This window comes from Vicia villosa, linkage group LG1, assembly GCF_029867415.1.
Source record: "Vicia villosa cultivar HV-30 ecotype Madison, WI linkage group LG1, Vvil1.0, whole genome shotgun sequence".
Lineage (NCBI taxonomy): Eukaryota > Viridiplantae > Streptophyta > Magnoliopsida > Fabales > Fabaceae > Vicia > Vicia villosa.
Genome location: NC_081180.1, coordinates 46,127,022 through 46,139,393, shown reverse-complemented (window position 1 = coordinate 46,139,393; position 12,372 = coordinate 46,127,022). Strand labels below are relative to the sequence as shown.

Below are 12,372 nucleotides of genomic sequence, written 5' to 3'. Positions count from 1 at the left end.
AATATCATTCACAATAATACTACTAATCCATTGTCTATATTTCAGTGATACAAAATTCAGTTTGAAGTACTAACATTTATAGCTCAATTACCAAGATTAGATCAACAAAGAACATTTCCAATTTTTGCAAAATATAGGTGTAGATGTAGATATCTCAATATGGAGAATTATTGAGCATGTGATACAATCTATCTTGTTCTACAATTATGCTTATTTGCTTCAACACCAGCTGTAACTAACTCCCAAACCCATTTTGGTCCCACTAGCTTTTTCATTTTCAATGCTTCCTCACTCACCATTCCATTATTTGGTGACCCATTTCATTTTCCATCTTAGATAAAGAGTACTAGTACTTCATTTTCAATGACTATGACAGTGACCCTTTTCATTCAACTTTCCAAGCATAAAGAAACAAAGAAAACTCTGATGAACCACTCACACTAAACCCTTCCACAGATTCAACACTTCTAGCTTGAATTGACAGTGGAGAAGATGAACAAGATGAAATAGTAGATGATAAAATTGGCTTAAAAATAAACAAAGCATGTTTTAAACCAGGACTAAATAACCAATCATGAACATCCCAATAAACTTCAATTCTCATTTTACTAAGATGAACTGATTCATTACCTCTAAACTTCCACTGCAAATGCTTCACATGAATCACCAAATGTTCATCGATTCTTATCTCCATCTCTGGCTGAACTGATCCAACAACAACAGAATCTCCATTTCCATTTCCTCGGTTTTTGCATTCAATTGAAATCTCATGCCACTTACCCTTCTCATGAAACTTAGCTCTAGTTGAGAATCTCTTCTTTCCAAAAATATGTTCTTTTTTCGAAACCAATATCGGATCAATAAGTGCTGGTCTACACCCGGTTCTTCTATAAGCATCTTTTTTAAGATCACCTAGAAGAAGAACAACCTCTTCATCACAAACAACAGCTACATAGTACTCCGAAGTTGGTTCTGTTTCGCCGTTGAATTTAGCAGCTTTAAGGTCCCAGAAAATATCAACAGCTTTATTACCATCTACTACAAACCTTTTGGAGCCTTGTTTCCTCCAAAAATACCATGGCTTTAGTTCAACCTTGCAGGAATATTGAGCTTCTCCTTCTGGACCTTCTACCGATATCGAAAGCCCGTGAAGTAAAAGATTCTTGCACCATGTGATGGTTATCAAACGGCAGTGATCAGCTACCTTTGTTCTGTATACTGACATGTAAACACTCTGACCAGAACGTGTCACGCCTGCGCCATGATCATCGCCAAGCTTCTCCGCAGTGGAAAAGCAAGCAGGAACACCAATTGAGTCTTGCATCGTCGTGATCTTTGATATTGCAGAGAATTGCGATCAATATAATATAGAGAATCGCGGCGACCAGTGTGATTGATATCTTAGTCCTGAGATATCAAAAACCTTGACGTCGCGACTCAGGTAACAAAAGAACCTAGAGATGAGAAGTGGAATATGAGATTGAAGAATAGATTTGTTAGGAATTTTAAAAGTACTTGTGAGTGAGAGGGTGAGAGATCTTAGTCACAAGGTGAATGAATGATAGATGGTGCCAGAGGTGATTTTGGAAGCATTATTAATTGAAATTAAAAACAAGTATTTTCCAAACTGGCACATGAGTGAGTGAAAGAGCAACTCTTTTTATATTATTATGCATTATTTCTCATTTAGTTGAGACCTCTATTTTTTTAATGGAGGGTTAAAATTTACCTTTTTAAGTACAAACTTTAATTTTTAGAATCCAAGGTTGCTTTATTTATAGTACTAAATTCAAAAGTGGTTATTTCCAGGCATAGTTTGATGCAGAAGTCATTTTTTTTCGTCAGATTTGGTGTATAGATTTTCACAAAGTTAGAAATCATTTTACTATTCAGAATATCACATGATGTGGTCTATAATGACTTGGTCAAAGCTGTTATGGAAAAAAAGATCAATTATAGGAGTAGTTATGAAGGTTAGCTTTTCGATGCAAGTTGTCATCATATTTTCTTCTTTGTTTGAAAGTATCTCCTTAATACCATTGCATTGCATGTGACTTTTTATTAAAGATAGCTTTTAATCAGTCATTAAGAGTTTTTAATCTCAAAAATTGTGTCTTAAACGAGTTTCATGGATGAAATTAATTGATTGTTGAAACAACTACTCTTTAACAACAATATCTTAAGCAAATCGTGAGATTTATCATAAGTGCTTACACATGTCGAGCTTGTGTTGGTGGCTGATACTGACATGTACCAGGTCGGTCCGTTTAGATGCTTATCGAAAAAGTGCGAAAAAATATGACGGATCTGGGTCACATTGTTAATTGTTAAGAGCATGGATTTAAAACTTTGACTTGTCCTAAAAGAAATGAAAGCAAGGCGGGATAAATACGCCGCCACTACACTTATAAAGTTTAAAATTATAAAAAATTATCTTTATGTCTGCATATGCATAAACACAAGCAAAAAAAATAGAATAGAGCGGAGCTAATATATTAAAGATGTGAATTTAAAATTTTGTCTCAACTTAAATAAAATATAAAAAATATAGTATATGTTTGATGGACCAGATCCGTTTTTCAACCCTAAATTAATCCAAAAGAAGAGAAAGTTAAAGATGAAATCGTTAATCAAAATTCATGTCATAATTGCATTTGACCTTTGTGATGATATTAGTTAATTTAGTTACCTGAATTGTCCACATAATTTGTCTTATAAAAGAAAAAGTGTCCACATACAATTGGATAACGTTCCAACTGTTTCACACCTAAGCCTCACACTCGGTTCTCATTCAAAAGCGGGAAAAACAGAAGAAAAAAAAATACTAATATTAGTAACTCAAGAATAATAACATAACATTATTTAAGAGAAGAAGAAAAAAAATAATAATACACTGTATTCTACTTGGATTCGATGTAGTTGTGTCAGAAAAAATATATAACTTATGCTAATGTTTTTCTTACATTAAAAGTTTGAAAATGTTTTTATCTGATCGATATGAAGGAAGGGAAATGAAAATGAAAATGAAAAAGAAAAGTAGTAATAAAATGCGAATCACGTGAAGCATAGAACGTGGTCTATGAATAGAGAGCTTAGTACAGCATATTTCATGTGAATAAAAATATGATAAATTTGGGATGAAAGAAATGATGACAAATGTGTTTACCACAATCCTTTGTGTTAGATTTTGGCAAAATAAAGAAAAAGTTAGGAATAATTAAGATTCCTGTTTGTCCTTATCTTTCTGGTGTTATGTTAGTATTGATAGTGCTTACCTGTATCATTAAGGGTGATTTGCTAGTTTTACCTTATAGCATTAGTTATTTTTATCTTTTAAGGTACAAAACAGATAGGTTAATTTATAAGGCTATAAGAGAAGAACTTGCGTGATTCGTTTTGTTCCCTGTAAATTAATGATAATCAATGAAGTGTGTAAAATGTGAGAAATAAGAAAATTGAATGGCAAGAACACAAAAGAAAATAGTTTATCCAATTCTAAGATTAACTCATATCTATGGGGACTGAATTTGAGCTGAATGATCTACTATGAATATTAACAAATTTATACATTTGAGAAATCATGAACAATTAATTATATTTTATGTTTTGAGATGAAACAGAAAATATGTATGGATGAATGAATGAATTCTTCCGATACGATTGTGAGAGTTATTGATATAATGGAGCCGGAGGACCCGCAAAGTTAACACTTTAACGTTCAAGCTAGTGAAGTCAGAAAGGTGTAGTTGTTAATGTAACGGTGATATATACTTGAAAAGTCGCGTCGTTGGACTTCCATATGATGGATGGTTGAAACTTCCCTAATCAATCCCAACTTGTGAAGGGGGATCGTCCAATCGAATCTAACACCACTCGATGCTTGGGTGAGTAGGATCAGGTGCTTGGCTTTTTAGAGAAGTTCCACTTGATCACCCGTCTTACTTAGATGAGCTCTAAATTGGTCTTTCATAATTGGATATTTAGCCGACCCAAAACAATTGCTCTCCAAATCCTTATTGTTACTTAGTGAAGCAAGGATTGAGATTGTCGGGCCATTCTCTTTTGTTGTCTTGTGCTTTCCAAGTAAGCCCTTGCTTGACGAAGGAAACAGTGGAAAAGGCTAATAGTTGAGAGTCGGTGGTCATGGAAACATACACATTAAATGCATGTCCTGTTAATGGAATATTTCGTAATGTCCTTTTTACACGTGGCTTCAGATCCATAGGGTAGGGAGTGACACTTCTATTCGAAAACTCAATTACACTAAAGTGTTGTTTCGATCTCAATGTTGATCTTCATCGTTGATTTCATCTTCTGAGCCTCCCTATGTTCTGGATCGTAGATTCGTCGCTTTTGTCTTCTTATATAAAGGTGGTTCCTTACTACAAATGATTTTTCCATCTTTTTTCCCATACACTCTATTTCTCAAAAGTTTCATTCTAATATTCCCAAAATTCGGGCGACACTTTACTCTGTTCATTTGTCTCATCTTCTTCGATTTTACATTTCATCGTCATTTCAAATTTCCTAGATGATTTTCTTAACTTCTCGTTCGCTTCCACATTTATGGTTTCTCAGAAGTAATATTTCTCTCTCTTTGTCCCATTGTTGTTGCTCTTATTTTTTTGTCATGACCAACTTAGGAAACCCAAACATAAACTTTGTGGATCTATCTAGTCGATATGAGATAAGTAATGCTTCCTCGCGCATTAGAGTGATTGACATAGAGGTGTTGGATGTAGTTCCTCAAGCGATGATAACTCACCTAGTGAATGTTATAGAGATTAATGATAGATCTAATTCTTGGACCAGTTCTAATGATGATGATAACGAATTTGGGTGTCCTCAATAAGACAAAAATATTGAGGAAATCATAGAGAAAGATATGTGGATAACCTATTTAGGTCTAACATTAGAGAAGGTGGTGGTGGTTTTACTTTCCTTGAAGTGCACACGGTGAACTCAGAAAGGGTTGAGGATTACCGGGGCAACTTGAGGGCTCATGTTTATATTAAAGGTTTTAGGATTCTAAATGGTTAGGAACCTAGCGATGATGAAATTAGGAGGTATCTTGAATCATAGGAACACTGTAGAGCTCACAGTCGTGATTTTTTGTTTATTGACAATGAGAAAGAGATGGTTCGGAGGGGAAAACAAAGTCTTTCACTTTGTCCCGATGTTTTCTAGTATCATGGGGTGGAAATTGAGGCACTAGGGACGACATTCATCTTTAACAAGGCATGTAGGTTGGAAAATCCTCATCGGGATGTTGACTCGTCTTCTGACTAGTCGACCACTCATATAGATCCCGATAAGAGGTTGTGTAGTTCCTTCGATAGATGTTCTCTGCCTCTTTGTAATTTCTTTCGTAACTCTAATTGATTTATAATTTCTCTCGTTATTTTGTCGGGTTTTTCCCGTGTTACAGCGTATTCAAGTTTTGAGAACTCTTAATTGTCTATTATATATCATCTTGCTTACACAAAAAAAAAACTATATATAACATTTATCTCAAATACAAACTAGTTAGAGATAACTAACAAACTGTACTTGTATATCCTTTACAAGAAACTAATAGAATTTGGGACACATAAGAGCTTTTGAACTCACAACATAGTGTTTTTAAGTCACAGCTAGAAATTCTCGACTATTAGAGTTTAATAGTTAACACTTAAAATGTAATGGGTTAGATATGTTTTTCGTCCTTATAAATAATTTAAATTTGATTATAGTCTTTATAAATATTTTCTTGGAATAATTTTTTTTTCATCCACACTTTTGGTCTCTTCTACTAAAATCGTCATTAAATTTGTCGCTAAGTTGTAAAAACCTTCGCTAAGTTACAGCAGAGACCAAAAGTATGGATGAAAAATTTTAGGATTACCATTCTTTGAAGACTTTTTTTTTTGAGGAACTTAAAGTAAAATATGAGATATTTATGAGGACCATAACCATATTTAACCCAAACTTAATTGAACCACTGATCAATAACAAAGGTGGAAAAAAACAAGAAAGAGAGAGTATGAATGAGATAATATTTTCAAAAGGTTTTTAAAAATACTCAAACAAATAAGGTAAGAAGGAAAAGAAGAAAAAAAGAAGGGATAAAAAATCACACACATAATTTAAATTGATTCACTCCGTTAACTAGAGATAAGTCAAGTTTCCTCTTACTTGAGAGATTTTGATTAGAATCAATCCTGATTATAGATCATCATTAAGACAAACAAGAATTACATTTTCTTGCCTCACACTAAAAGGTTTCCTTGTTAAGTCATTAATTATATCCTTGCCTCGTACTAGAGGACTTAAGAAATTACAAGTGTTAACTTTTTTAAGAAAAATATATAAAATAAAAGAGGATGTGTGTCTAGCTGTTTATTATTTGCAAATATTACAATGAAATGTAAAACTCACAAAATATTTAGAATGATGTTTAGTAGTTCAAAAGTCTTGGGAATTGACGGCATTCGAATTTGATTCCTTTATGTAGTTCTTAGATACTTGATTTCTAACTATTTATCCTCGCCAATAATTTGTGTGTATGGAATAGAGCATTTGAAATTGCAATCTATGTACGGAACTTTATCATTTCATTCATTATACTGATATCTTTTATGATGTGACCGCTAAGAGAGCATTCTAAATGTTGACTCAATATAGTAGGACTTTTATCATTTGGACACATGTGATCAATACTTCATCTGCGTAAAGGTTATCACTTGTTTTGAATATAGATGATTACGTTTGCTTTGAGATGTAGATGATCAACTTTTTTGAATTTCACTCAGATGATCATTTCCTTCTGAGAAAAAATGATAATATATATGTCTAGATGCAAATGATTATTTAGCTTGATTTCAAGTAGTCAAACATGTTGGCTCTAACCCACGTGATCATACTTTGACCTGATGCAGATGATCGTTAACTTTTTCTTAAAGATGTTTTATAATTGTTCTACACATGAAAAAAAAAAGCGTTAGAGTACTAACTATTCTCAACTATGTTGTTATGTTAAAACTCCATAAATAAAAATTATTGTTTTTTAAATCATATTTGGCTCAACAATATTTCTCATTTTGATGATGACAAACATAGATTGTGGAAAATTGTTTGATCGAATTTTGAGGTGTTTGATGAACCAATAACTCGGATTAGGTGCGAAACCTCCAGCACAGCGTGTCACCCGCTTGCTGCTCTTCAATGAAGATCCTCTGAGTTGAGTCTCCAAATTGATTCGGTTTCGTTGAAACTCTAACCGGTCCAAAACAACTTTTTGTTTAGAATTTACACAACAATTTTTTTAATAAAAAATATAGGTAATTCAGTGGCCCAAATCAATAAAGTATCAGCATTTTAGAGTCTGTTAATATTACTATATAAAGCGTACACTCTTTAGTCTTTTACCCTCTAATAGAATGACACGTGTATATATCTTAAGCTAATTTTGTCCACACATTAGGAGCTTATCTTGTACATATATATAGTTGGTTGTAATGCATTGGATTATTCAATGAAGAAGATTACTTTGCTTAACTACTTTTGTAACAAACTCTTTCTGCATCTTCTTCTTTCTTCTTCTTGATGCTTCAGTTTGTCACCATTAACATGGTATCAGAGCTTACATAGCTCTGGTAGCCATTGTTGTTTTTGCGTTCAAATCGATTGCATCTTTTCTGCTTCCGCCTTTCTTCTTGTTGCGGTTGATTTCTTCACTCATCGTCTTCTTCCTTTACTCTTCTCTAATGGCATACCAGAGCTTTCTTGATTTTTCCACGAATTCGACGAATCTGTTTTACCTGCATCCAAATGAAAATCCTTCGCTCGTTCTTGTTTCGCCATTACTCGATGATAAGAATTATCATACTTGGGCACGATCGATGCATATTGCGTTGATTTCCAAGAACAAAGAACGATTCATTGATGGAACTTTGATCAAACCATCGGTCTCCGATCCTCTTTATGCCCCTTGGATTCGCTGCAACACGATGGTTTTGGCTTGGCTTCACCGATCAATTTCTGAGTCCATTGCTAAGTCTGTTCTCTGGATCGACACTGCTGCAGGTGTGTGGAAGAATCTTCAAGTGTGCTTCTCTCATGGTGATATCTTCAGAATCTCCGATATTCAAGAAGATTTGTATAAGTTTAGGCAAGGTACGCTTGATGTTTCCAACTATTTCACACAAATGAAAGTTATGTGGGATGAATTAGAGTCTTATCGCCCGATCACTGCTTGTTGTTGTGCTATTCCGTGTTCTTGTGGTGCGTTATTTTCTATCCGTGTATATCGTGAGCAGGACTATGTTATTCGTTTTCTCAAAGGTCTGAATGAGAAATTTACACATGCTAAGTCCCAAATCATGATGATGAATCCGTTACCAACAATTGACAAGGTTTTTTCACTTGTTATACAACAAGAAAGAGAATTGAATACTTCCAATGCTGTTGCTCTTCCATCCTCTACAAGTTTTGAGGAATCTACAGCATTCCACTTCCATTCTAAGCCTGGTAACAATTCAAACACCAATACTGGCAACACTTCTGGAAAAGGAAAATCACATAATTATGGTGCTAAGGGTCAGAATCGTGTATGTACTCACTATGGCAGGACTAACCATACTATTGAGACTTGCTTCATGAAACATGGCTATCCACTTGGATTCAAACACAAACGTAAATCCACGAATTCTGTTTCTAATGCTTCTAATGCAACATGTCAGGATGCTTCTCAGCAAAGTTCAGCCAACTCCACTTTCGGTTTCACCCAAGAGCAGTATAACATCATCTTAGAACTACTTCGACAGTCTAAACCTAGTCCTCAAGCCAACCTACTCTCCACCTCACCTTTTGTGCTAAACTCTCATTCTCACAATAATCATGGTAAGCATAATTCTCTCTGGATTCTTGATACTGGAGCTACAGATCACATTGCCTTTGATTTGTCTGTTTTTATATCTTATAAGTCTATTGTCCCTGTTCATGTTAGCCTGCCAGATGGCTCTCAAATGACTGCTTCCATTTCTGGCAGCATAGCCATTTCCCCTGCTCTAACTCTTCACAATGTGTTACACATACCTTCTTTCCATGTTAATCTAATTTCCATTGCTAAACTTGTTCATAGGAAAAATTGTAGTGTTAATTTCACTGATCAATCTTGCCACATTGTGCAGAATCATTCCAAGGAAATGATTGGTATAGCTAAGCTCCAAAGAGGACTTTATGTTCTTGATTCATCCACTCTTCATCATGCCTACCATTCTTTTGCTTAGAACCCTTGTAATCTCCGGCACTTAAGATTAGGCCATATATCTGATTTAGGTTTACAAAATATTTCTAAGGTTTTTCCTTTTGTACCTTCACATTGTAATAATCACATTCCATGTGACTCTTGCCATTTTGGTAAGCAAAAGAGGTTACCTTTTCCCAATAGTGTTACTAATGCAAATGCTCCTTTTGATATTCTTCATGCTGATATTTGGGGTCCATTTTCCACAATGTCTATACTTGGTCATAGATACTTTCTAACTTTGGTGGATGATTTCACTAGATTCACTTGGATAATTTTTCTCAAAACTAAAGATCAAACCAAAGCTAGTGTTATACAGTTCATGGCCTACATAGAAAATCATTTTAAAACATCTCTCAAAATTTTCAGATCAGACAATGGCACTGAATTTCTCCCATTATCTGATTTCTTTGCTTCTAAAGGTGTTTTACATCAAAAATCTTGTGTTGAGACACCCCAACAAAATGGGGTAGTTGAACGAAAACACCAACACATCTTGAATGTGGCTAGGTCATTGTTCTTCCATTCAAAAGTACCTCTCAATTTGTGGAACTTCTGTGTTCAGCATGCTGTCCACATTATAAATAGACTCCCTACCCCTATTTTAAAACTAAAGTCTCCTTATGAAATGTTAAACCATGAGCCACCCTTCATTATTCACTTAAAAGTTTTTGGTTGTTTAAGCTTTGCTGCTACTCTTCATTCTCACAGAACTAAATTTGACCCTAGAGCTAGGAAGACTATCTTTCTTGGTTTCAAAGAAGGAACCAAAGGATACATCTTGTATGACCTCACACACCACAATATATTTGTCTCTAGACATGTTATATTCTATGAACATTATTTTCCTTTTCATAGTACTCCTCCTTTATCCACTAGTGCTGATAATACTCCTTCTCAGCCCACTTTTTCCTATGATGACCTTGATCCTTCTCATCAATCCCCTCAGTCCACTGTTGTCTCTCCTCCTCTGGACAATTCTTTGTCCTCTTCTGACTCCCTTCAGCAGTCTTCTATGGTATCTCCTTCCCCAAGTCATAGCACCCCTAGTCATAGCACTTCTAGCCATGGTACTTTTCCCATTTACAGCACATCTCCTAGTCATAGTACATCTCCTAACTCTGCTCCTCCTAATAGTCCCATCACTGACATCTCCATTCCTGTTGTTAATACTGTTCCACCTTTACCTAATACTATCTCTCCTCAGTCTACTCCTGGTAGTCCTTCTTTATCTAATGGATCTATCAATCCCTCTCCTCTTGCTCTTGCTGACCAACAGTCTATTAATGAGTCTTCTCCTATCCTGAGACATTCTACTCGAGCTTCAAACCCTCCCAGCTATTTAGCTGACTATCACTGTTACCTTGCTAACAATAATTCTTCAGCCTCCCTACCAGCCTATCCTTTGTCATCTGTTCTTTCTTATGATAAATGTTCTCCTTTGTTCAAAAAATTCTGCTGTTCCATTTCTTCCATTGTTGAACCAAAAACCTTTTCCCAAGCTGTTAAACATGACTGTTGGATTAAGGCTATACATGCTGAGTTATCTGCTCTTAAGGACAATCATACTTGGACCTTGGTTGATCTTCCACCTGGGAAAAATCCTATAGGTTGCAGGTGGGTTTACAAGGTGAAACATAAGGCTGATGGATCAGTAGAGAGGTACAAAGCCCGGCTAGTGGCCAAAGGCTTTACTAAAATGGAAGGGGTTGATTATTTTGATACTTTTTCCCCAGTTGCCAAGCTCACCACTGTTAGAGTTTTGCTCTCAATTGCAGCCATCAAAGGATGGCATTTGGAACAATTGGATGCTAATAATGCCTTCTTACATATGGATTTACATGAAGAGGTTTATATGTCTCTTCCTCCTGGCTTGACTAATGTTCCTTCTTCCAAAGTTTGCAGGTTACAAAAGTCTTTGTATGGCTTAAAACAAGCCAGCAGACAGTGGTACTCCAAGCTCTCCACCTTCTTACTCTCTCTTGGTTACAAACAATCTTTGGCTGACTATTCTTTGTATACCAAATCAGATTCTCACAGTTTCACTGCTTTATTGGTGTTTGTTGACGATGTGGTTTTAGCAGGGAATTCTTTTGATGAAATCACAAAGGTGAAACATCTGTTAGATCAAAAATTCAGAATCAAGGACCTTGGGCAGTTAAGATTCTTCCTAGGACTTGAAATTGCCAGATCCAGAGATGGCATCTTTTTAAATCAAAGGAAATATACTTTAGAACTTTTGGAGGATGCTGGTGTCCTTGCTTCTAAGCCATCTTCAATTCCTTTTGATCCAAATACCAAGTTTTCCATTCATGAGGGAACCTTAATGGATGATCCTTCTATTTACAGGAGGCTGATTGGTCGTTTGATCTATCTCACCAATTCACGTCCTGATATTTCTTTTGTTGTGCAGCATTTGAGTCAGTTCATGTCTCAGCCTCGTGTTCCTCATCATCAAGCTGCAATTCGTGTGTTAAGGTATCTCAAGTCTGTTCCTGCTACAGGTTTGCTCTTCTCTGCATCTAGCTCATTGAAATTGATGGGCTTTGCTGATTCAGATTGGGCTTGATGCCCTGATATTAGAAAATCTGTCACTGGATATTGTGTAATGCTTGGCTCTTCATTGCTATGCTGGAAATCTAAAAAGCAGCATACAGTCTCCAGGTCCTCTACTGAGGCAGAGTACAGAGCTTTAGCTTCCATCACATGTGAAATTCAGTGGCTTTCTTATCTTTTTCATGATCTCCAAATTGACTTCTCTCAGCCTGCCGCTATCTTTTGTGATAGCAAGTCTGCAGTTTACCTAGCTCACAATCCTACCTTCCATGAACGGAGCAAGCACATTGAGTTAGATTGCCATGTTGTGCGTGAGAAAATTTAGTCTAAATTGATTCACTTGCTACCTATTTCTACTCATGTCCAACTGGCTGACATGCTTACTAAGCCACTGCACTCCCCAGCATTAAAGACTACATTGATCAAGTTAGGCCTTTGCAACATCCAAAGTCCAACTTGAGAGAGACTGTTAATATTACTATATATAGCTTACACTCTTTAGTCTTTTAGCCTCTAATAGAATGACACGT

The 12,372-nt window shown here is 35.5% G+C and overlaps 1 protein-coding gene across 1 annotated transcript; it reads right to left on the bottom strand.

Annotated features, from left to right (window-relative positions):
• Positions 1 to 7: 7 nt before the first annotated feature.
• On the bottom strand, positions 8 to 1,642 carry LOC131636552 (uncharacterized). The gene has a single exon (XM_058907169.1). It carries the CDS (start codon positions 1,322 to 1,324, stop codon positions 386 to 388), a length of 939 nt encoding a protein of 312 aa, XP_058763152.1. The 5' UTR covers positions 1,325 to 1,642; the 3' UTR covers positions 8 to 385.
• Between the last annotated feature and the right edge of the window lie 10,730 nt (positions 1,643 to 12,372).

Coding starts and splice junctions, on each gene's coding strand:
- LOC131636552 (XM_058907169.1), bottom strand. CDS start 1,324: ATGCAAGACTCAATTGGTGTTCCTGCTTGCTTTTCCACTGCGGAGAAG.